At 52.0% G+C, this 25,508-nt stretch overlaps 1 protein-coding gene across 1 annotated transcript in view; it reads right to left on the reverse strand.

Moving 5' to 3' along the window:
• Txnrd2 (thioredoxin reductase 2) overlaps positions 1-25,508 on the reverse strand; it is a 48,042-nt gene that overhangs the window by 7,395 nt on the left and 15,139 nt on the right. Inside the window, exons 9-12 of the mRNA NM_022584.3 lie at positions 16,451-16,470; positions 15,610-15,701; positions 14,120-14,294; positions 4,284-4,420 (exon numbers count right to left, since the gene is read on the reverse strand). Coding sequence (NP_072106.1) covers positions 4,284-4,420; positions 14,120-14,294; positions 15,610-15,701; positions 16,451-16,470 — 424 coding nt within the window. The remainder of the gene's footprint in view (positions 1-4,283; positions 4,421-14,119; positions 14,295-15,609; positions 15,702-16,450; positions 16,471-25,508) is intronic.

Consider the following 25,508-nt stretch of genomic DNA (forward strand, 5'->3'; position numbering starts at 1 on the left):
GGAAATGCAGATGCTGTTTGGCATTCCAGAAATGAGCAGAGATCTACAGAGATAAACTACACTTCCAGCCGGTACATTCCATGGGGCCTGAGTAACCCAGGAAACACCCCCCACCCCGCCCCAGCACACCCTACCCCATTAAGCAATACCACTACTTCACCCCAGGCTCTGCAGCGCTGGCCTGACCGATGTTGTGGTCTTACTCCATTACTTGCAATTGCCTTTTAAACTGTGAATTGAATTTTTAAAATAAAGACGTCTTTCCTGTGCCACATGCTGGTGGCAACCTAGCACTGTGGGCTAAACAGAGACTCACTTGATGTCTCTCTTTTGAGAGAACACGGGCACTCTCTCACGGTACAGCGCTCACAGAACCACAGAGCTGAAATCTACAGTTGGAGAGTACAACAGCCACACCAACAACAGGCAAAGACCAAGAAACCACACTGCCCAGGTTCATGGCCTGAGCCTCCATTAGATAGTGATGTGAGCGGCTAGAGAGGTGGCTCAGTGGTTAAGAACGCTGCTTGCTCTTCCAAAAGACCTGGGTTTCGGCATCCACATGACATCTAACAACTGTGTGTAACTTCAGTTCCTGGGCATCTGCTGCCCTCTCCTGGCTTCTGTGTGCACCAGACACACATGTGGTACACAGATAGGCATGCAGGCAAAACACCCATATAAAGGAAATTCAGGTGGTAAAATAACCAGGAAGGAGTGGGGCTCGGCAGAGAGCTCCGTGGTGTTCTCATGTCATCCTCCTTGGAACTGCTATCTCTGAGGCCTTGTACGTAGCAGCAGTGGGAGTCAGAAACCTCTTAGAGAGTCACATGTTCCTCAACTTCGAACACCAACGACGGGCCTGATGGTAACTTGTGCAGTGGCCATGGCCCCTATCTGAGCATTTTCACTGTTATGGGGGACCCCTCTGGTACACCAAAGAGTCCAAGAGACAGGCTGACCCAGCAGGAGTCCCGCTGGGATCCCTTAGACTCAACCCCTGGCTCCATCTCCCCAGATTCCTCTCTACGTTTCCCAAAGTGAGTTCCAAAGGGGACCAAGGTGGCGCAGCCACCTTCTCACTCTGGAAGGCATAGATGCCAGTCTCTCTTTGCTTTGCTTCCAGTCAGAACCTCCAGTTACCCACCTCATGGTCTCTTTATAACAACAGCGTTGAACAAACCCTGACCCGGAAGTAGTTCCCCAGCTTATGTCTCCTATCCGGATGCACCCTCCCCCGCCCCCACAGTGCACATCTCTGTGATATAACTAGCGGTTCTTTGGTAACTAGGGTTGCTCAACACTCAAAAACTCAAGGTAGGAGCCTACCGGGGTGGGTTAAACAGAGGCCTCCCCACCACCAGCAAAGGGGGAAAAACTTGCTTAGAACTTGGAAGTTGAGTTTATTTGGAAATGGGGTTTGTGTATAGCATACAGGGTTTATAGGTCTTGAGTCTGATGAAGGATAATCTGCAGGAGACACAGGGGAGCATAAAGCACCCGGGGGAGACTGTCAGCAAAGATGCCACAGAGCTGGGGTTCAAGGACCACCCATGCACAGCATGGAGGAGGCTGAAGGTAACAACCTAGAAGGTACTGAGGAGGACAGCCTGCCCACACTCAGGTACCGAGGAGGGCAGCCTGCCCACACTCAGGTGCCCAGGAGGACAGCCTGCCCACACTCAGGTGCCGAGGAGGACAGCCTGCCCACACTCAGGTACCCAGGAGGACAGCCTGCCCACACTCAGGTACCGAGGAGGACAGCCTGCCCACACTCAGGTACCCAGGAGGACAGCCTGCCCACACTCAGGTACCGAGGAGGACAGCCTGCCTACACTCAGGTACCCAGGAGGACAGCCTGCCCACACTCAGGTACCCAGGAGGACAGCCTGCCCACACTCAGGTGCCCAGGAGGACAGCCTGCCCACACTCAGGTGCCGAGGAGGACAGCCTGCCCACACTCAGGTACCCAGGAGGACAGCCTGCCCACACTCAGGTACCCAGGAGGACAGCCTGCCCACACTCAGGTACCCAGGAGGACAGCCTGCCCACACTCAGGTGCCCAGGAGGACAGCCTGCCCACACTCAGGTGCCGAGGAGGACAGCCTGCCCACACTCAGGTGCCGAGGAGGACAGCCTGCCCACACTCAGGTGCCGAGGAGGACAGCCTGCCCACACTCAGGTACCCAGGAGGACAGCCTGCCCACACTCAGGTGCCCAGGAGGACAGCCTGCCCACACTCAGGTACCCAGGAGGACAGCCTGCCCACACTCAGGTACCGAGGAGGACAGCCTGCCCACACTCAGGTACCCAGGAGGACAGCCTGCCTACACTCAGGTGCCCAGGAGGACAGCCTGCCCACACTCAGGTACCCAGGAGGACAGCCTGCCCACACTCAGGTGCCGAGGAGGACAGCCTGCCCACACTCAGGTACCCAGGAGGACAGCCTGCCCACACTCAGATACCCAGGAGGACAGCCTGCCCACACTCAGGTACCAAGGAGGACAACCTGCCCACACTCAGGTGCCCAGGAGGACAGCCTGCCCACACTCAGGTACCGAGGAGGACAGCTTGCCCACACTCAGGTGCCCAGGAGGACAGCCTGCCCACACTCAGGTGCCGAGGAGGACAGCCTGCCCACACTCAGGTACCCAGGAGGACAGCCTGCCCACACTCAGGTACCCAGGAGGACAGCCTGCCCACACTCAGGTACCCAGGAGGACAGCCTGCCTACACTCAGGTACCGAGGAGGACAGCCTGCCCACACTCAGGTACCGAGGAGGGCAGCCTGCCCACACTCAGATTTAACCTCAGGCCCCCGAGAGTGAGTGCTCTACACTCCTGAGTTTGTGGTGGCATAAACCACTTGTTACAGCAGCCCGGGGACAGAAACATACTGGTGGGAGATGCGACAAGAGGCCTGGGGACTTGGGGAGCATCCATCAGCATGTCTAAGCAGGGGCCTCCTGAGCACCTACCTTCCCTGTGTTGCATCAGCATGGGTCTAAGGATGCAGAGACCCAGGACTGATGAAGTAGGAGGGGCCAGTAAAAGACAGGAATGGTGGTTGGCTGTTTCCCAAGCCAGGGCCTCACCAGGGAGGTGCTGTGGGCCATGATCTCCAAGGAAGAGAAGGATGCAGACGGACATCCAGGAAGTGTCCACAGCCACAGGTCCAGTCAGTAGGGATGAGGTCCAGAGCCCCAACACCTTTCCTACACTGAGCCCCTCACCCAAGAAAGATCAGTTACAGCCTAGTCAGCAAGGGAACTGAAATGGCCTCAGGATCAGAGAGGGAACCATAGCAAGCACAAGGTCAGATGGCCTGACCTGGGGATGGTCTCCTGTGGCCATAAGACTTCTCCAAGGTCATGTCCAGCAACAGCTAACTCTGTTTTAAGAATTACTTGTGGGGCTGGAGAGATGGCTCAGCAGTTAAGAGCACTGACTGCTCTTCCAGAGGTTCTGAGCTCAAACTCCAGTAATCACATGGTGGCTCACAACCATCTGTATGCATCTGATGCCCTCTTCTGGTGTGTCTGAAGATAGCTACAGTGTACTCATATACATAAAATATATAAATCTTTTTTAAAAGTGCTCAGTGCTTAAAAAAAAAATAATTATTTGGGCTGGAAAGATGGCTTGGTGGCACTGTCTGTTCTTCCAGAGGTCCTGAGTTCGATTCTTAGCAACCATATGGTGGCTCACATCCATTTGTACTGGGATCTGACGCCCTCTTCTGGCATGCAAGTATACATGCTGACAGAATGTTAACATACAAAAATGAATAAATAAATCTTTAAAAATTTATTTTGCGTATGGGTATTTTGCCTGCATGTATGTCTGTGGGTCACACATGTGTGCTTGGTTCTCAAAGAGGCAAGAGAACTGAAGATACGGATGGAACTGAAGTTACAGTTATGAACTGCCGCGTACCTGCAAGGGATCCGGGTCCCCCGGGAGAACAGCCAGTGCTCTTAACTGTTCAGTCATTACTGCAGCTCCCACGCTTAATGTGTCCCACCCTGAGCTTCCCAGAAAGGCAAAGCATCAGGAGGAGCCAAGGTTGGTATTCAATCCTTCCCAGGATGCACCTGATAGTCCTTAGAGTTGAGTCCTGTGATTGGTGCTCTGGGATTAGAAAGACACATATTGTTCCTGTGGACAGCAGAGCCTATGTCATGTCCATCTCAAGGCCCAGCTGAATCAGGGGAGCACAGAAACAGGAGCAGTCAGACAGACAGACAGAAACAGGAGCAGTCGGCCAGACAGACACAGCCTACCTCAGCAACATCTCCAATGGCATAGATGTGGGGGACAGAGGTGGCCTCCTGGGCATCCACAATGATCTTCTGATTCTTAGGGTTGGTATTAACGCCAGCCTTCTCCAGATTCAAATTTCTGGTCTCTGGAACTCGCCCTTATGGAAAGATAGAGAAAATTGAAAGATTTGGTTAGCAGTTTTGACATGGGTTAGTTTTATTTAATATATTTCAACCAGATATAGTCTCACACACGCACACACACACACACACACACACACACACACACACACACACACACACACACACACACGAAATCCTAGCTCTTGGAAGGCTGAAGCAGGAACATAACAGGTTCAAGGCCAGCCTAGACTAAACATACAATCTGTCAAAATACAAAAACAAACAAACAAACAAAACAAAACAACCAGGGCTGGCTGGATATGGTGTCGCACGCCTTTCATCCCAGTACTGGGAAGGCAGAGGCAGGCAGATCATGGAGAAACCCTGTTTCCCAGACAAGGGAGAGCAGAGCGGTCAGCAGTAGACCAAGCTACATAAGGTTCTAGTTTAAATCCCTGTACAATAAATAGATCAGTCGATTGATAAGCAATCTAGCAAGCATTTCTCAGAGCTAGTGTCTATGCCTGGCTTACAATCCCAGCTACTTTGAGAGGCTGAGGCAAGATGATTGCTTGAGGACAGGGGTACAAAGCTGGCCTAGACAGCGTAGTAAGACTGTCCCCAAAAGAGGAAAAAAAAAATGATCAGAATAGTCACTGAGAAACTGACAGGCCTGACTGCAGAGGGGCGGAGTGTTAGCGCAGTCACTGAGGACTGATTCTCTCCTAATATGGACCTTACACAGATATCCATGCGACATTCCAAGAGGACCATTAACATCCTGTAACGTCAAATTTGTACGGGAAAGTCATGGTTTCTTCTCTTCCAAAATAAGTAGTTTTGACCACAAAAAAGCCTTGAAGCACAAACAGGCCTGGAGTGGCCTTGGTTTCAGCCTGGGCTGTCCAAGACCTCCCAACCACTGAGGGAGCCAGGTTCCACTGAGCTGCAAGGACACAGCAAAGCATGATCAAAGAGTCCCTCAGAGAGGCAGCCTGTCTCAAAGGAAAGATACCACTGTCTGGGGTGACCCCAGGGAGGTGGCTGTCCTATCTGTATAAATTGTGGGGTATCTGGGTCCATAGGCCTCATAGGAGCTAACTGGCTGGCACATGGTTCTTTACTGTGAGGGCACTCTTACACTGCCCCAAATGCCCAGGATTCTTGTGAAGTATTTGATCCTTCCTATCTACCCGGCAAGCCTCCTTCAGACAGGCTCCAAGTGTCACCTCCCACCAGCAGACTATCTATCTGCATGGACGGACTAGGCCGGTCTCCAGAACTCACCAGCATAGCCTGCAGCATGTGCCGTGCAAAGAGCATGCTAACTGGAGCCAACGGTGAGAACAAGCAGATTCATGCCCTGCCCAGACCCTCAGAGTAGGCTTGTAAGCCCTCACCAGCAGCCGGCAATGGGGCTGAATAAGTAAGGCCGGCTGGCAGCCAGCTCTTCAGAGCACAGGGCTCAGCCTTCCCTCTCCCGCACACCCTGTAGCTGTCCAGCACACTGCTCAAACAAATGTGCTTTCAGACAGTGTGAGCTGCACCATGCTCACCCTCCGCTTCAGCTTTTGGGTGCAAAGCCCAGGACGGGGAAGAGACAGACTTGTTTCTCTTGGTGTCAGTGTATCTGTTCCTCATGCTCCACACAGTTCTGGGCCTTCAGAGAAGGTAGCATGTGAACTTCATCCTACCTCAGCTGCCTGGGGAGGTCCCCTCTGTCTTGAGTTCAGATAACTGTGGCCCCTAAGCAAGTGTATGTCCCCCAGAGCCAGACTGCTTATGCCTCTCAGGATCTCAAGACAATTCCCCAGGGACAGCGGTGATCTGGCATCAAAGGCACAGTTCCCACAGCTCTTGATATCTGGGACAAACTAGACTTCGGTCTGCGATGCCCAGGAAGTGGGTGGCGCCCACCTAAACATCTGGCAGATGAATCTTTAAGTCTCCAGCTGTTATGCTGGATTGGGGAAGTCAAAACACAGAGACTAGGCTAAGCCTGGCTACTATCGTTGGCTTGGGCCTGGCTCCAGCCTCTTGGCACTGCTCAGCCACAGGAACTGGGTGTGGGCAGGCAGGCACCATGGGGATCAGCCTAGACTCAGGCAGTGGGAGGCCACATCAGAGGAAGGAGCTGGGCCTATGGGTAGGGCCGGAGTACATAGGGGAAGGTAAAGACTCAGTAGGTCAGGGGCCTGTGGTTCAATCCTCAGCTCCCTTCTCTAGCCGCTGGGTCCAGCTTGCTGCACTCACTGCCTCCTGGTAATCGTGGGAGCTGGAGTGGCTAAGGGAAGAAGTGGTAGGCTGTTCTCCACCCTGGCCACACTAAATTTATGATCTCTCCTACACATCTGCCCACCTAGTCCTGTGAGGCCAAGAGCATCTCTTTGTGCTCCTTGTGGTAACTATGGTAACTACTGCTCTTGCAGATGCCAAGGGAGCCGTCCTCATGGAAATAAAAATACAATTAAGTGATGCCTAATGATAGAGATGCATTCTGATGAATGTGTCACTAAGCTGTTTGTAACCTCGATGCTCTGGACGACCTCCCAGGAAGACCTGTGTGATACATATGTGTAGCCTTTTGTTCCTGGGCTACAATTGCATACAACACTTACTACCCGAATGCCTACAGGCAACTGTAGCACAGCAGGTCTGTGCCTCTAAACAGGTTCATTTCCATACACGTTGCCACGGCATTACAACAGCCTTGGTGCCTGCCACTGCGATAATCTTCCGGGAAGGCTGGATGAGATACGATCTACACACATCTGAAAGTAGTGCCAGGAGAAAAGGTAGGGGAGGAACTAGGAGCTCTTCACGGTCTACTGCAAAGCCAAGATTTCTTAGGACCTGTTGTGCATATACATTTGGGAAGTACACAGGCACGTGAGCCAAGTCTGCAGTGTGAGGAACAAATTCTGGCTGGCTGGAGAGAGGAGAAACTCAGTATGGCAAAGAACTTGGCTAAATGTGGCAAATGGTTTGTTATCAGCATGGTGTGGGCCCCAGGCTGGGAGAAGCCATCCCTCACCAGGCATCCTATATCATGGAGCCGTTCACTGAGGCTGAGACAAACTCTGAAGCCAGGGCACAGACCGCAGGGAGCAGGGTGGGCTCCGTGACCTAGGACATAGCCTCACAGTTCAACCAAGCTCTGCTCTCTCCCTTGTGATCAGAGCTGAGTTCAGTCTCCCTGCTGGCACTGAGACCCCCACCCCCCAGTTGTAGGTGCCTCCTCAGCTCAGGTCTGGAACCCAAGGAAAGTAAAAAACAGGTGCCAGGCGCTAACCCAGCGGCCACCCCACCAATGGGCTTCCTGGCTTGTGGCAAGGCTTGTTTGCTTTGTTTTTAACACTCTGGCCTTGACACAGCGGGCGCCTCTCCTGCTGCTTTAATTTGCACTTCTCTGATTAATAAAACTGTCCTCTGTCTCTATTCCCCCCCCCCCCAACCCAGGGTCTTGCACTTGCTAGGCAAGCACTCTACCACTGAGCTAAATCCCCAACCCCTCTGCCTCTATTTCTTAATAGCGTTGCCTGTTTGCTGGCTTGCTTGCCTCTAAAAGCGTCTTCGCATGTAATCCGTATGCCATGCTCTGCTGCTCCTATAGGGACAGTGCTCAAATGCAGACCTGGGCCCTGGGTTATCTGCTCTAGGGGCACTGTGCTGGGAGCTCTGGCTGACTCTTCTGCAACACTCCCCTGCCCCCACTCACACCTCCGGAAGTCTGCCACCATCCCTCCTTAATAGCTGACCCTACTCCAAGGAGTGGCTAGAGAGGGCTGCAGGCCAAATGCTAAAGCAGCCATCAGTCTTTATCACCTACAATGTGGGATAAGGGCTGTGCAGGTGGAAGGCCACAAGCGGCACCCTGCGCCCCTCTGATCCATGCTAGTTAAACGAGCATGCCCTCCAATTTCATGCCTGCCTACAGCACATGTTCCCACCAGGGAAGGGCAATCCGTGAAATGAGGTGAGATTTAAGTGCCAGCAGGAATGGGGAGGGCGGGCGAGTGAGGAGCTGTGATCCAGACTGATATGGCCACACCAGGTGGCACAGAGTTGGACCGAGAGGTATACACTGTGACTTCGAGACAGTCTGAGGGCCACAAAGGCCTGTGTGGAGAGCCTAGGCAACCGTCCCATGAGAGCCCTGCTGTGCTGAGCCTGGCCTATTGCTGCCTGGTTCGTTGAAGCTGTGTGTTAAATTGATCTTCTTTCTCCTTATCTGTGTTTATGGGGTCTTTCTATAGGAAGGGTTTTATATAAACCATGGTGGTCTGCAACTCACTTTGTAGCCGAGGATGATCTTGAACTGATCCTCCCAGTGCTGCGATTACAGGTATGAGCCTGTTTATACCGGTTTATATGAAGCCAAGGACTGAATCCAGGGGTTTATGCTTGATAGGCAAGCACTCTACCAACTTAGTGACATCCCTAGCCTTTACTCTTTTCTGGAGGGGGTGGTATGTGGGGTCTTGCTCCATAGCCCAGGCTGGCCCTAAACTCTCATCTAGCTCACGTTCCCCTTGGACTCATTGGGCAGTCTTTCTGCCTCAAAGTGCAGGGTTTACAGGTGAGAGTCACCAGGCTGGCTCCCTTATTTGTTTAATCATTTACTTAGTTCTGGGGAAAAGTAACCCATTTACTTAGTGCAGCCCCTCCAGCACATTAAATATGTCCACTTCTGAATCTCCCCTCTCTCTTCTTCATCCTTCTCTTTATCTGTCATAGCCGTGACTCAATACAGCTCAGGCCCACTTCCAGCTGTGAGGGCCCTACTACAGTGGGACAGACACTCCAGGCTAGGCTGTATGCTTGCCCTGCCCTCCCTTCTCAGAGCCTTAGCTTAGCACTCAGTCCTGGGGACCAAGCGACCCCTCAAAACTCCCAGGCAGCCTAAAGCTGCCCCTTCCCTTTTGCTGAGCTTGGATCATTCCTGGTGGTCAATGTCCAGCCTTGAGGAGCTTGGCTCTGTTTATTCTCCTGCCCCTTCTCCTGCTGCCTGGCACTCAGTGCTGGGGTGGGCCCATGCAGCTGTGGCTGGAGTATGGGCGTGCAACATGCATATATACAGATAGTCCTGGGTAGGGAAGGAGAGCCAGGCAATACAGCTCACCCTGGGCTGACGTCCCAAGCACTGGGTGTCCCCACACGGCTTCCCTGGGTCCTGCCTCTCTGCTTGTGGGCCAAGTGCCCAATTATGGATGAGCTCTATACAGCCTCCACATGGGGTCAGATAGAGGCTCGGAACTCTGGCTCCAATACCCCTAACGGTCAGGACTGTCTGGAACTTGTTCATGACGATGATGATGATGATGTCTAGGAGGAACGGATATGCCACAGCCTTGTCATCTGTCCCCGGCAGGGACAGAGAACTGTCAGGATGTGTGCGCTCTGGCAGCACAGGTCAGTTTTAGTTCCCAACGCCAATCCCCAGAGGCTTCACGTGCCTTCCTTAAAACCAAATCAGCTTCAGAGAAGGCATCTGCTGGGGGTGGGTTGGGGGAGGGGCAGTCCCGGGCCAGCTCCCCAGACAGCACCAACTCAGGCCACAACTGGTTAACTGGGCAGATCCCGCCTGCCTGGACTGTGCAGGCTGACTGTCTTCACTCAGCGCTGTAATCGGCACATCTGCAGACAGGAAATCCTCCGCGCTGAGGTTCCCAGTCTATTATCTGAGACACCTGGTGTGGGCGGGTGATTCAGAGACAAACAATGAGGGGCCCCTGCACAGCAATTAACTGCTTTAACTGCTAATGTGTTTAATCCACCACTGGAGATCAAGGCTGTGTGGAGGAAAAGGCTGCCTGTCCCTCTTGGCTTCCAGAGTGCAGCACCAACTTTGCCAGGCCTGCAACCTCACATTCTCACCAACTATGGAACACCGGCCTGGTCAGGTGTGAGATGAGGTGCTGGGGCCTTCTGTCCATGGATGTCATGCAAGGCTGGAAGGGCGTCCATCCCTTTTATTAAACGTCCCTCAAAGTGCAGCTTGTTGGGAAAGAACCAGCTGCTTGCTTGGGTGGAAAGCACAATCCACAGAGACTGTCTGAGGTACCAGCCATGCAGCACCCCCGGCCCACCCCGTTTTATTTGAACTCCCAGAGTGCATCATCTTACAAGCAAGCAGAAATAATGCTTCGTTAGAGGCTTATCAGTACAAGCAGCAAGAAATATTCCCAGTTGTTCAAATGGGAAGTGGTTCCTGAATGTTTACAAAACCTGGCTCAGATGGGGGTGGTGAAGTCTGCACATGCCCAAGCGCCAGCCCCACCACCCAGAAGGCGTGCCAGAAACCGCTGCCGCCACTGCCACAGCCCTGGGGAAGAAGGGTCAGAGGCCAAGGGCTTCGAAAAGCTTCTACCCACAGCATCAATCACCCCTGCAGCCTGTCTGGGGGACACATACAGAAAGAACAGATTCGCAGCAGGGGAGGGACAGAGGCTCTGCCTGATGGAACCCCCTGGAAGCCAGGGGACCTGGGCTTTCCAAAGGCACAGATTCTACGAGCTCTAGCTGTCCAACAGCATCTGGCTACACGGTCCAACAGGACACGGGGTGGCATGGTGAATCACCGGTGGGTTCAGCACTTTGGAGACTGAAGCAGGAAGACTGCAAGTTTCAGGCTAGTTTGGGCTACACTGTGAGTTCAAATCAGCCTGGACTATGCGTATGTAGAGAGGCCCTGTCTCACAAACCAAATCGAACAAGCAAAACAACGAAGACAAGACTGGGTTTTGTGTGCCCTCAGGGAGGTACACAGAACATAGGGGTGGGGCAAGACCCAAGCTGTCTCCTCACCACTTAGAAAGGTCTAACAGCCAGGCAGTGGTGGTGCACTAGTGTGCACACTTTTAGTCTCAGCACTCGGGAGGCAGAGGCAGAAGGATCTCTGTGAGTTCTAGGACAGCCAGGACTACACAGAGAAATCCTATCTCAAAACACAAACAAACAAACAAAACATGAGACAGAGGTTTAAGACAAAGCAGACACTCTAAGGTCTAAAATGTCACCTAATCTTTTATACTGTACATAATGAACTTATTTAAAGATTAATTTTTACAATGTAACTAAGAACATCGTCTTTGGTGAGTGGTCACTTTGGCCAAGGAGATGCCGGGGCACTCAGATCCTCACCACACCCCTCTCCTGTGTCTTGGTATGACCCACTGGTTCATCTCCTCTGGATTCAACCCCATTTCCTTTTTCCTTTTATTGAGACAGGGTTTTACCAGGTAGCCCTGGCTGTCCTGGAACTCAGTCTGTAGACCAGGGTGGCCTCAGACTCACACAGATCTGGTTGGCTCTGTCTTCCTAGTGCACCACTGCTGCCTGGCTTTCATTCTGATTTCTATGCATTTGAACAACTGAGGAAAAAGTTTATCCAGAAGCATATTGTTCTGTGACACAGCCCAAAGACCAAGACTGGGGCCTACAGTGCCCTGAGCAACCCCTGGAGACCCCCTGGCACAACTGGAGACCACCCGCCTCATTGAGATGGGGCCGATCGAGGCATCTGAGGTGATCTGGTTCTGAGCCCTGGTTCACATGAGGCAGACCCCAAAGACCCAGACATTCTGGGACAAGGCAGTGAGATCAGTTTCTATTGTTCCAGGCATTCCCGGTGACAACATGCAAGTTCATGAGGAAGCTAGGAAAACTAGAAGCCCAAACTAGAATGTACTCACCAAGGCAGGCAGGGATGCTCACACGGGAATGCGGTCTGCGAATGTCACCCTCACCAATGAGGACCATGGTGCTTCCTGCAGACCCCGCTCACCCTGGCCACAGTGCCCTAGTCTCCCAGCATGCCCGTGACAGGACTCTTGGCTCTCTCTCCTCCCCACTGGCCTCTGGTTGAGCCTCTATAACCTTCATCACTAGATTCAGGCCCCAGAGGCATAAACCTAGCTACCCCCTCTTTCTCCCTAGTGGAGTCCATCTAGGGAGCCCATTTATCTAGTAAAGTCAGCGGCAGCTGAGTAAACAGCCTCACCTGCTAGGCCTTTACCCACGAAACACTGTGCCTACCACTCATGGAAAGGAAAAGGATGAGAGCAGGGCTCTGGCCTGGCGTGACAGCCAGGCACGTGTGCTGGTGAGAAGCCCTGGGCCTGGGACACGCTAGGCATGCTCTGGCGTGACAGCCAAGGCACGTGTGCTCTGCCCTGTATCAGTACAGCTGGCCTGTGGACACTTGTGTTCACTACAGTATCACTGACAATAACCAAAAGGTGACAGCAGCCTGCATGTCCATCAGCAGCTGGATAGATAAACAAAACTGTTCAGCCTTGAAGAGGAAGGAAATTATGACACATGCTAGCACATGGATAAACCTTGAGGACATTATGATAAGTGACTCAGGCCAGGAACAAAAGGATAAATGCTGTACGAGTCCACTTATGAGTTCCTGGAGTCATCAAATTAAGATAGAAAGTGGTGTCTGGGAAAGATAGGCCCGGTCAGGAGGAGCTAGCTAGCGCTCGGTAAGTAAGGGGCTTCGGAGTGGGGCAATGCTCTGCAAACAGATGGTGGTGGTGGCTGCACAGTAGTGTGAATGCCCTTAGTGCCACTGAGCTAGGTACCAAGTCATTAAAATAGAACGTTTTATGTTATGTGTGACCACACTTTATAAAACTTAAAAATATGTCATTATGGGTTCCTATGAAAACATGTGGGGTTGGGGATTTGGCTCAGTGGTAGAGCACTTGCCTAGCAAGCGCAAGGCCCTGGGTTCGGTCCCCAGCTCCAAAAAAAAAGAAAACATGTGTATTGGGTATGCATGTGTATGTGTGCAGATGTATAAGTGTGTGTGTGTGTGTGTGTGTGTGTGTAGGTATGCCTCTGTGTATGTGTTTGTGTGTGCAGGTATACATGCATGTGTACATAAGTGTGAAGGTCAGCTATCTACCTCAGGTGTCACTCCTCATGGGCTGCCCACCTTTTTCTTTGAGGCATACTGGCGCTCACTGAACAGAGCAGGCCATCTGGCCAGCCAGCCCCAGGGACCCGCCTTTTCTGCTTGCCCAGTTCTGGTATTACAAGGAGGTTCCACCAATGTAGCTTCTTAGTTTGGGTTCTGGGAAGCAAACTCGTACTTAAGCAGGAAGCACTGTACCAACTGAAAGTCTCTGCACCCCTCCACATATCATTTTTATGAGGAAAACAGCGGCTTAAAACAGCTGGGGCGTTACACACCTATGATCCCAGTACTTGGAAAGCAGAGACAGGAAGATCTGGAGTTCAAGGTCATCTTTGGGTACATATGGAGAGTGAGGTTATCCTGCGCTATGTGAGACACTGCCTCAAAGTGAACAGAGAAAACTAGCTTGAATTTAAAATGCCAATAAAGCAAACATCTAATTCATTAAAGATAAATCTATCAAGGTTTGAGCCCTAGAGGAATCTCTAGGTTTTATACTGAAGCCGTATAAACAATCTGTGAAGGCTATGGAAGGCCTCACACACCTTTGCTAAATGATGGCCCCAACAAATCTCTTTTATGATTTGCATTTCTAGAATATCATATAGCAATGGGGAAAGAAATAGAAAGACAGTGTGCCCGGGACAGCCAGGTGTGGGTAGTGTGGTCTGCAAAGTGTACCAGACCGTGGTTAACCTGAGCAGCCAGCAGAATGGAGGATCCGAGAGGTAAAGGGTAGGAAGGTGAAGGACATATGGTTTCCTTGAGCTAGAGACCATGTATGAGTGGCTCGCCGCATCCTTACCTATGGCCCACAGGACAGTGTCAAAGGTGCCCACGTCCTCCTTGCCAGAAGCGAGATCCTCCCAAGTGACCTGCAGTTGGTTAGTCGGGAGTTTTCTGATGAGGGAGGGGACACAGCCTTTCAGGAACCGGGTGCCATGAGACTCCATGTGCTCTGTGACCAAAGACGCCATTTGCTGCAAAGCACGAAGAGACACCATGAGGACTAAGTCACTACTGGCAACAGACACCGAGAGGCCCTAACTTCCGCCTTGCTCTCAATGCCTTGGTAGGGCTCCAAAAGGGTTCTGCACAGAGAAGAAGGTGGGGTGCCCACTACCCCACCTCCGGGTCCCCTTGCCAAGTCAGAGAAGCCCTCAGTTTCCTCCTGGCTCCCAGGTCAGACCCTAGGAGCAATGTGAGGACAAATTCAGCCTTCAGCCTCCTCTCAGGCTCATGGGATCCACTTCCCGCCCAGTCCCCACTGACTGTCACCAACACCAGCTCACTGCCATCAGGAAGTGGATGGGGGAGGGATGGTGTGTGTGTGTGGGGGGCGCTGTCAGAAGATTCTTATTCCCAAGAAATGCAGAGACAGCAGTGCAGGCCCGGATTGGGGGTTGGCAAAGGTGTCGCATTCACCTCTTTGTCCAGGGGCCCCATGTCTCCCCAGCCCAGCTGCAGCTGAGGCCAGTTCCCAGGCCAACAGCAGGGACTAGACACAACTTCTTAAAGGGCATAATAATCACCATTTAAATCCTGTGACATCTGCCTACGCAAGGTGGTGCATGCTGGACTACATGTAGGAGGAGCCCTTTATATCAGAGGCACATCTCAGCTTGTCCAAGCAAGGGGCTGCCTGGCACTCTACACGCCAGCAGATGCCTGAGGGACTCAGACATACAGGTCTCTAGGGGCGTCTACGAGGCTGTTCGGTGCCCAGAGGGTCTGTTCCCACGTGGCCTGAGCCCCCGTCTCTATAGACCCCTTTACATCTGCACCCTGTTGGCTGCCAGCATATCCCCTGGATGCTCAGATTCTCCAGATGTTGTGTCCCTGTAGAGGGGCTTGGTATGCACACCCTCAGCTATGGTGGCCCAGCTTTAGGATGAAGCCACACGAGATAGAAAGACATTTGTGGGGGAGGGTGATGGGGCCAGGGGTCATGAGACCATGGGTCCAGTTCATTGTATCTTCAGGTGACTTTCTAGGCTTCTGTCACCGGAACTTAACATGACTTGGGGTTGAAGTGTCTTTGGTAGAGGACACGGAATATTTGACATCTCAGTGATAACTCAAACTTAGGTTTTAAGGAATGGCTTATTTGGGGAACGGGGCCTGAAACACTGCTCAGGTCGGCTTCATTCTCAGGCTCAGATGACCCTCCTGCCTCAGCCTCTCAAGTGCCAGAACTATAGGCTGGTGCCGAGATGCCTGGCTTTAAGGAACTGCTTCTGAGGATCGAGGCCTCTCCCCAAGGCCATAGCCACACCTGCTGGGGGCAAGTACTACCTGGTCAAAGCCTCGGAGGGGCACGCTGCGCATCATGACCGTGGTATCCAGGCCAATACCAGTGAGGAAGCCGGCACACTCCAGGGCCACATCTGCAGCAGCAGGCTAAGGCGTACTGACTGACGTGAGAGGGAGCAGAAGGGCAGAAGACCCTGGCCCCTGCTCTCACAGCCCAGGGTCCCATGTTCCTGCTCAGCACCATCAGAGGCCTCTGAAGAAAGCTGCAGGGATTCCCTAACCCCAGGTCTCAAGTGCATAAGCTGACAGCCCCAGCTTCAAGCTCTCCCAACAGTACCCACAGGCCAGATAGTTTATGCCTCCACGGGGCTTCCATCTGGCTCTGGTGTTTCGTCTCAACCGCCAGGAGAGAGGGTGGAGATTCAGTGGCCAGACCCAAGGAGAAGAGCCTTGTGTAGAGCCACAGAACACTGCCTGTGGCCTGTGCTCCTATGTCAGCCTGAGACTCCAGTGAGGGCTTTCATCTTCCCTCCCACATCCTGTCCTGACCCTGAGCCCCTCAGAGTTCCCCTCTTGACCCTTCCTGATCTGACTGCTTCTCCCGCAGGAGTGAGGTCAGATCAGGGCTGCTCTCCAGGGACATGCTCATCATGGCCTTCCTGACTGCCTTGCAGCCCTCTCCAGCTGCCTCAGCAGGCTTAGTGTGAGGCTCAGGAAGCAGCAGCCTTCAAAGGTCAGACTCAAATCGTTCCCTGAGCCCAAACCCCTCCTAACAGGTCCAGCTGAGTCCCCACACAGGAAAACAGAGTATCTGGGAGGGAAAATGGGAGAGGGGCTAAGCACCCTTCCTGACGATGGCCACCTGCACTTTGGCAAAGGATACAACTGGCTCCAACCACCAACCTGCAGAGAAAAGCAGCAGAAAGCACGCTAAGTGAGTACCAGCAAGGCCACAAGCTGTTGTTCCGCGGCTGGGACAAAGACGAGCTCTGCAGGCTTCCTACCAGGTACTCCCGAGCCAGTCAGAGTGGGAGCAAACACTTCCCAATCACTACAGCTATGGAACAGAACACAACAAACAGTCAACTGAACCAGCAAATCGCCTGGTGCTGAAGGGTGCATGGTCAGTGGCTTGTGAAAAGTCAAGGCAGCTCCAGGCCCTGGCAGACATGTTGAGCGACGTCCCTCAGAAGCACGGGTTTCTCTCTGACCACAGGTGAGTCTTGTCTGAGGCTCCTCAGAACCTCTTGGGCCAGGATAGAAGCAGGCATGACCCAGGGCACCAAGAGGACCAGAATGGGGACAGTGGCTTATGGGAAGCAGCAACTATGACCAGGGCCCATGACTGTCTGCCTAAGCCTACAACGCCTAGGCCCAAGGCCAATGGATCATCCCCCTGCCTTCCTGCCAGAGCCAGGACATGACACTGCGACCCACTGGAAATAGTCATTTTAATGCTCTCTTGTGGCTGGCTCCACACTCCACATACATGTACATGCATTCACACACACATGCACATGTGTACACACATACAGGAAAATGCAAGCATGAAAAGTCATTTGTATGCAAATACACACTATAAACACACTGGCATAGACATGTAGTCACACACACCTGTCCACATCCTCTCATGTGCACACCCATGCAAACACACAGGCACATATGTGCACACTCATGCAAAAGGACTGAGGAACAGAGGGTTCCCAGCCAGGGCGACTGCACGTGGGTGGGCTCGTCAGATCACCCTTCAGTCTTTGAACAAGAGCAGGTGATGTAAGGACGGATAAGCCTGATGTCAGTACTAATCCTGGCAAGTACTAATGATATAATTCCATTTCAAAAAGCGGCGGATCCCTCAGAATACTTGTGCAGGTGCCCTGCGGGAACCATCTGGCATGCGGCTCTGCACGGGAGCTGGGGACAGAACCACACTTACTGGCTGAGTACAAGATGGTCCCAGCTGGTCATACAATACTACTCAGCATGCGATGGATGTGGACAGGGGTCCTGGGATCCCCAGCAGGCGGGAAAAGCAGACGTGCTTTCTAGGCCCCTGAAAACACCCCCTGCACACGCCCACACAGGTGCAGCATGTCTGCAGGAGAGGTGCTTCCCAAAGTATAAAGCCTAACACTTTTGCATTTGATGTATACAGTGAGAGCTCTGAGCCACTTAAGATATGAAACTACGAGTTATTTGAGATGCAAACAGAATGGAGCTGCTTTGATCATCTTGTCTCACCTGTAGGACGGATGGTAAGAAAGTCTGTGAGCATCCAACAAGCAGTGCCCCTTCTCTCAATCCCCTAACAAGCAGTACCCAGCCCACCCCTCCCGACAAACCACGGAGACTCTAGCCCAGTGGGGCGACATCAGTGTAACCCTTCTGTTGATGACTGGGCCTCTCTATTTATCTCAAGCTCCCTTCAGACTCCCCCAAGCTAGCTGTATCCCCCAACCCCCAATCCTAGGCCCTCCCACCACACTGCTGAGCATGAAGCAAGCAGTCTCCTGGATCTGATTCTCGTGTTTCTGCAGTCCACGTGTGCCTCCCAGCCTCCCACAAAGCAGGCTGGGTGTAGGAGATGGGTGGGCCGGCAGCCAGGGATCACCATCTGCTCCAGCAGAGACCCATGAGCACCGTGGACCTCCTTCTGAGGTGGCCCCATAACAGAAGGTGGGGCACCATTTCCCAGGTGCCCCCAGCCCTCAGGCCACCAAGTCCAAATTGTGAACACTAGAGCACTCACAGGAAAGACAGACACCCATAGGCAGGCACATTCCTGGGGGTGGGGGAGTCTTGAGAGTGTGCTAAGGCCTCTACAAAAGCGCACATCTTGCTTGAATGGACAGTGACCTTGGGCCATTTGTTTTATGAGCTATGATGATGGTCAGCACTGGTTTTCTTACTCCACCTCTCCCTCTAATTGACCAATTAATGGGAATGCTTATTCTTTGAAAGATGAACACAAGAACTCAGAGGACTGAGGTTCTAGAGATGGCCACGCATGTCAATAATCCCAGCCCTTTGGAAGTGGAGATAGGAGGATCGTAAGTTCAAGGCCGACTTGAGCTACATAGTCTAAAGCCAGCCCTGACCTTATCCTGAAAAACAAACAAACAAACACCACTGGAACAAAAGCAGAGACAAAACTGAAGCTTCTGGATCCCGAGTCAGTCCCAGAGAGAGGCTGGCAGCTGTAGGTTGGCCCCGACTGGCCACACTCTCCAGGACCAGCCTCAGAGGCACAGTGACCAGTGCATCTGCAGCCTGGGAGACAGCAGTGATGGCAGTTTGGAAGGCTGTTTGGAAGTCCGGGACTTAACACCACATTTAAAAACCAGCGCACAGATCTTTGTTCAACCAGTAGTCACCATCCCGCACTCTGGTAGCCTTGAACCGTGTGTGTGTGTGTGTGTGTGTGTGTGTGTGTGTGTGTGTGTGTGTGTGTGGTGTCTCTGTGCCTTTTACTGTGCCAGCATTCTCCATGGGTGCATGAGTACCATGAGATTAGTCTAATCACAGGGTGGCTTGCTTGTCAGAATTGAAAGCAGGAGGAAGCAGACACGGACCTGTGAAGCTAGGCTTACAGTCTGCCTCTCAGCCTGGAGGACCCTAATCTTCTCTCCAGGAGGCACAGCCACACAAGTGACAGTCTCACAAGAGCACCTGGCCTCTTGGTAGCACTACCAGTCCAGGAAGTGCCAGTCAAGCCTCAGAGCTCCACGGAAGCAGCACAGAGGAGACAGAGGAGACACCACAGTCCTGGATCCTGGTGGAGCGGGCTCCCGACCTGCCTCGACCTGCCAGCAGCACCCAACCCTTGGGGGCCTGACAACCCCCACCCCCGCCCCCACCAAACCCTGAGTAGTGGAAGCTACCCAAGGTCCTTGCCCCACACAGGCAAACAAGCAGAAAAGCTGAGAATCAAGTCCTAGGCTGATAGCTGCTCTCCCTTCTGCTACACCAGACTATCACACGAAATGGAAACAGACTGAGCAGAAAATGAGACTACTATACAACCACGACTCTTGTGGCTCTTCTAGATAAAATATGCCTTCCCATCTCCTGTGCTTAGCATGAGAGGAAAATGGACACAGTACCCTGGGCAGCTTCCTGACTTTATGAGGGTCAGAGCAAAGCTACTTTCATGACCAACTCTGACGACAGCATTAAATCAGCCCATTATAAAACACTCTCTAGTGGGGCACGCTGACTCACGCTCACTCAGGAAAGTGAGACAGGGTGGGGTGGGGGTTGTCATGCAATTGAGGCCGCCTCAGGCTGCACAGCAGCTTCCAGACTGCACTAGAGACCCTGTCTCAAAATACAAAACACCATCTCGGCTTCATAGTGCCCAGAGACAGAAAGCTTCACGTTGGCATGGGCACATGGGAGTACACAGTCATGGGCAGTGTGGTGAGTAGCCGGGACACTCTGAATGGGACAAACAGCAGTGGGAGAGGTTAGCCCCAAGTGCTATAATAAGCCTTTTGGGGGCCTGAAGCAGTGTGAAGGGACATCAGGAAGAAGTACCGGGGGACAGCATCTCAGGCCCAGCATGGGAGAGGCTGCTAAGCCAGGGGCTCCCTCACTGCAGCTTCTTCACCTGCCCTGGGTGCCCAGAAACAGTGAGCCTAGCAAGAGCCCCCACTGGTCAGCCTGCTGGAGGCAAGGGGGTGTGGAAGAAGGTGACTGTGGGGCCCTGGTTCTGTGGAGCCCAGAGGATTCCTGGGGGTACGGGGAGGTGGGGATGCGGGAAGACAGCCTGAGCTCCAGGGTTAGAGGCAGGGCTAGCTCTTGCTACTTCCTTGTCACTACATAGCCAGTTCAAGCCCATGAATGCCAATGCCAAGTCCAACCTCCTTAAAGCAGGGTTAGGAGCAAGCCCATTTTTTCACCTCCATCCTCCCATTGCTTGGGCCTTGCTATATCAGGGGAACAGGTTTTCTGCAGGACACCAGTCACCTTCCATTGTCTCTTTCCTCTCTTTCCCCAAAGGGGCCCTGTGTTCTGGCCTCTCTAGCTCCTGACTCCCTCCTCCAACCTGTTATGGATGTTGGCAGTCAAAGAGCAACTGAAAAGGCAGGCCAGGCACACACTGGTGGCTGGGTGACCAAGACTGGGCAAGTACCAACTTGCAGTCCTACCCTGAGTTCCATACTGCTCAATCTCAGCCCCTCTAAGATAGGACGAGGAGTCTGAAGTCACCTCTGCAGGCTCAGGGGTTCTCACTAGGAAGTTGCTAGCATCCTGGTTCTAGCCGGGTGCTCCATCAGCTAACAGGTGTGGCAGCCTGGCCAGCACCCAGCTGCAGGGTGAAGGCTTAACCATGTCCCCTATAGACAGGGCTCAGACATAGGTGCCTCATCTCTGCCATTTGGCCAGCCCTGGGTTCTCTGAGACCCAGATGTCATCTAAGGAGGAACGGGACCCCTCATTTGATGCGCAGGGGCAAAGGCAGTGGGAGGCAATCCTGGGAGCCCAGACGGGTATAGTCACCGTGCTGAGCTCAGCTCCCCTCATGACTAGCCGGTGTTTATCACCACTCCCCATATACACGCATTGGAAAATAAGTCCTGGCTGCTGCCCCTGCCAGGTCAACAACAGAAAAAACATCCTGAATGTTCTGTGTACCCCGCCAAGGATCTGGGTCTAGACCACATAGATGGTTCTTCCTCAGCAAACGTTGTTCAGCAGACAGTGCCCACTGCAGGCCCAGGCCCAGAGGTGCCATGCACCCTCGGCCGCTGACCTGGCCTCCTAGATGAGCCATGTCAAAGTGTCACCCGGCTCTGGAAGGCACCCTGGGGCCATAGGGACAGCCCTGGGATCCATATTAGTTTCAGCTCCATTTTAAAGGCGAGTTAAAATAAACACAGGGGATATTTATAAGGCAAATAAATCTAGCAGAAACAGCCCCTCCAAGTGTGAGCAGGGCCTCCCCCTCTGCCCCAGCCCAAGCTGATAAAATACAGAAATGCTACTGTAGACCCTGCAGGCTTATTTTGACTGCACAGAGGAATGTAACATGTAAACACTGCCTCCCTGCCGCACTGTTACAACTTGCATTAGCAGCCTGGACAAAGCCGCATTTTCACAGAAGCATCCTACAGGGATAGATCTCCAGCTTAATTTAAAAAAAAAAAAAAAAAAAAAAAACCATTTCCTCACATAAATCATGCTCAGAACTAAACGGGTGACTGATGCACCACAACACTTTTTTCTTAAACAATAACATACCTAGATTCCATCTACACGAAGGAGCTTAAAAAAAAACTCTAAGAAAAAAATTTTTTCTGAAGAAAATAAGCATTGCAGTTTTGTTCCTGACTAAAATATCTACGGTCATATCTTACCAGCTGAGCTGGCTGTCCTGTTCCCCCCGCAAAGAGTCACAGGGGAGAGGTCCCACCCCTAGGCTACTGGGGATGGGAGTTGGGGGGTGCTCTCTTGCTGGGCTACACTGTTGCATAGCACTGGGTCAGCTTCCCAGAAATGGTTCTGACTAGAACTCGGGAGAATTCTGGTCTTTGGAGACATGGCCTTCAGACACATAACAACTTGAGCCCAGGAAGGGGCCCAGGCTAGACAAGAGAGAGGCAGGGAGAGCTTGCTCCCAGGGTCACTGCAGCTCCAGTGTTGCTCATGTCGGGTCCAGCACAGAGCATTATGGGAAGGCAAGGGAATAAGAGGCACCCAAAGAACCAGGGCAAAGGAAACAGAGAGGGAGTGAGGCAGGCTTAGCAGCTATGAAGAACAGCACTGTTTGCAGACAGGCAGTGGGGTACGCAGGCACTGTAGCAATCCCACTCCACAGGCAAGGCGACCAGGCCCCAAACATAAAAAAACATCCAGCCAGAGGTGACTAAAAACCAAACCAAACCGAAAACCATGCTGGAGGTGGGACAGGCCCTTCTGAACATGTCATAAATCTAAAAGCCATTAAGAGCAAAGAGAGAGTTAGGTTACATCTGAAGGGGAAAGAAACCATTTGTACATCTATAAGTTACAAAGAATCTTTATGGTGTGCAACACAGGGCCATCTCTGATATTTGAACCAGCTGGAAGATAAAGAAGAGATGGGGGGAGGGGCACCCAGCCAGATACAAGGCCAAGGACCACAAGGTTATCCACACAGAGCCACTCTGAGTTTCGGAGGAGGCCAGGAAATACACAAAAAGATGACCCGTGGAATCAAAGTGTGTTCAACGTAGCAGACAGACAAAGCTAGAAAAACAGACAAGGGGCTGGAACTGGGGCTCAGTAGGAGAGACCTGTTTCCTGGTACTAAGCCCTGGGCGAAGTCCGTATCTTTCCACACCTAGAAATTATTATGGCATAAAAGACAGTGCTAATTACTGACATAAAAATTAAAACTTTGGGTGGGAATGCCTCGTAGAGCATTTCATAGGATGTGTAAGGGCCTGGGTTTGGTCCTCAGCTCTGAAAATAAATTTAAAAAATAAGAAGAATCTGAGAAATAGGGGTAGTGGTGCTACATACTTGGTTAGCCGAGGCAGGAAGATTACAAGTTTGAGGTCAACCTGGGCAGCTTAGTGAGTTTCAGACCAGCTAGGCTCCATTCTGAGGCTGTCTAAAAATGAATGCATAAAACTGGGAGAGGGTAATGACTGGACTGTAAAATAATAAAAGTAATTTTAAAAACCTAGATAAATACGTATTCAAAAAAGTCAGAAGACAAAAGGCAGGGGCTGGAGAGATGGCTCAGTGCTTTAGAGCACTGGCTGCTCTTGCAGAGGACTGGGGTTGCAGTCCCTGCACCCATAGGGTGGCTCACAACCACCCATAAATCCAGTTCCAGGTGACCTGATGCCCTCTCATGACCTCCATGGGTATCAGGTATTATGCAGTAATAACAAACAGAAAGAAGGACAGACAGACAAAATACTCATACAGATAAATAATCTTTTTACAAAAGGTAAATCGTAGTGGCAGTGGTTTCACACACCTTTAATCCCAGAACTCAAGAGGCAGAGGACAGCCTGGTCTACAGAGTGAGTTCCAGGACAGCCAGAGCTACACAGAGAAAACCTGTCTCAGAAAACAAACAAGGCAGATCACAGTCTGGTGATCCAGTAGACGTTATCATGAGTCAGGGTGAGGGAGGAACTGTGGGTCACGGTTATGGTCACACATTGGGAATGAGAAGAAGGACAGTCCATTCTGCATCTTAAGAAAAAAAAAAAGCTTGGGCTGCAGAGATGGCTCAGAGGTTGAGAGCACTGACTGCTCTTCCAGAGGTCCCGAGTTCAATTCCCAGCAATCACATGGTGGCTCACAACCATCTGTAATGAGATCCGATGCCCTCTTCTGGTGTGTCTGAAGACAGCTACAGTGTACTTATATACAATAAATAAATAAATCTTAAAAGAAAAAAAGTTGCCAGTGCCCAGTTGTGGGAAGGAGGGGAGACCGGCAGCAGCACACAAGGAACAGGTTGCAGCCAGCCTGTCAGCGAAGTCCCTTAGACTCCACTTTTCTGCTTTTAGGAGAGACTTCCTTATTAGGTATATATAAACCATCTAAGGTCATTGCTCTTCAAATGTGAACATGCAGCGACATGGACCCTGGTGTACCACCCGTGGACACCACCCGTGGGGATACCACCTGTAGGAAGTCTGATAAACATAATCCCCTTCCAGACCAACAATTTCACTGTCACGCTCAAGAGAGTGGAGAGCAAAAGTCAGGTAGACATCTGTGTATCCTTCACAGCAACGCCATTCACACTGGCTGACCGTGGATGAGCAGGTAAACAAGATGTGAGATGCACTATGTGTCGGCCATAAAAACGCAGGAAGGGCCGGGCAGCTGGCTGACAAGTGAAGCACATGCTGCAGGCCTGATGCCCACGTTCCATACCCAGAGCCCACATGGTGGAAGGACAGATCGGTTTTTGAAGGTTGTCCTCTAACTTGTACATGTGACATACCATAAGTGTATGTGTGTATGTATAGATAAATAAAGCAATAAAAGAAATGCTCCGCTGTTGTTGTTTTTAAGGAAAAAGCAGCCAGGAGCGTGCCTGTAACTGCAGAGACCAGTTGTACAGACAGAGGGATCAGAAGCTCACACTGTGAGTTCAAAGCTGGTGTAAGTTCTGTGAGCGTTTGCCTCAGAGGACAGAAGCTGGGCAATGGCACAGCTCAACAGGAAAAGGTGCTAACGACCAGCTGGACAGCCTGATCTTGACCTCTGAACCCACAGGGTAGAAGAACATCGACTCCTGTAAGTTGTCCTCCGGCCTCCATATGCACAACCCTACACTAAACAGACAGACAAACAATGTGGGCCAGATGAGCTGGCCCAGTGCAAGGGCACAAGCACTGGTGTGCAGAACTGACTGTCACAAATGCATTGTGCACGTGGGTGAGCACATGAGCACGTGCACGTGGGTGAGCACATGAGCACGTGCACGCGCGCGCGCGCGCACACACACACACACACACACACACACACACACAGACACACACACACACACCATGGTCACGCCTACACGCAATAATAAGTGTTTGGTTTTCTTTTGCTTTTCTGTTTGTTCAGTTTTGCTTGCTTTTAAGGATCCTGACAGCTAGGCAGGATGAGGCACCTACACCTTTAATCTTCGAGCCTGGGAGACAGAGGCAGGTGAAGCTCTGTGAGTTTGAGGTCAGTGTGGTTTGCATAGCAAACCCCAGGGCACTCAGATCTATACAGAGACCCTGTCTTGAGACAACAACAACAAAAAGGGGCTTGGAGCTGGGAATATAGAGTCCAAGACAGAGTGCTTGCCTAGCATTAGCGAAGCCCTAGGTTCAATCCCAAGTACCATGGGTGTAGGGGGCAGTGTCTTTCACCCGCTCTAACACATAGAAATTGGGGCTCTGTACTCTCTGAAATAAGTCCATACACATCAAATCCTCACACTCCAACATGCA

Source organism: Rattus norvegicus, chromosome 11 (genome assembly GCF_021556685.1).
Source record: "Rattus norvegicus strain SHRSP/BbbUtx chromosome 11, alternate assembly SHRSP_T2T, whole genome shotgun sequence".
NCBI lineage: Eukaryota > Metazoa > Chordata > Mammalia > Rodentia > Muridae > Rattus > Rattus norvegicus.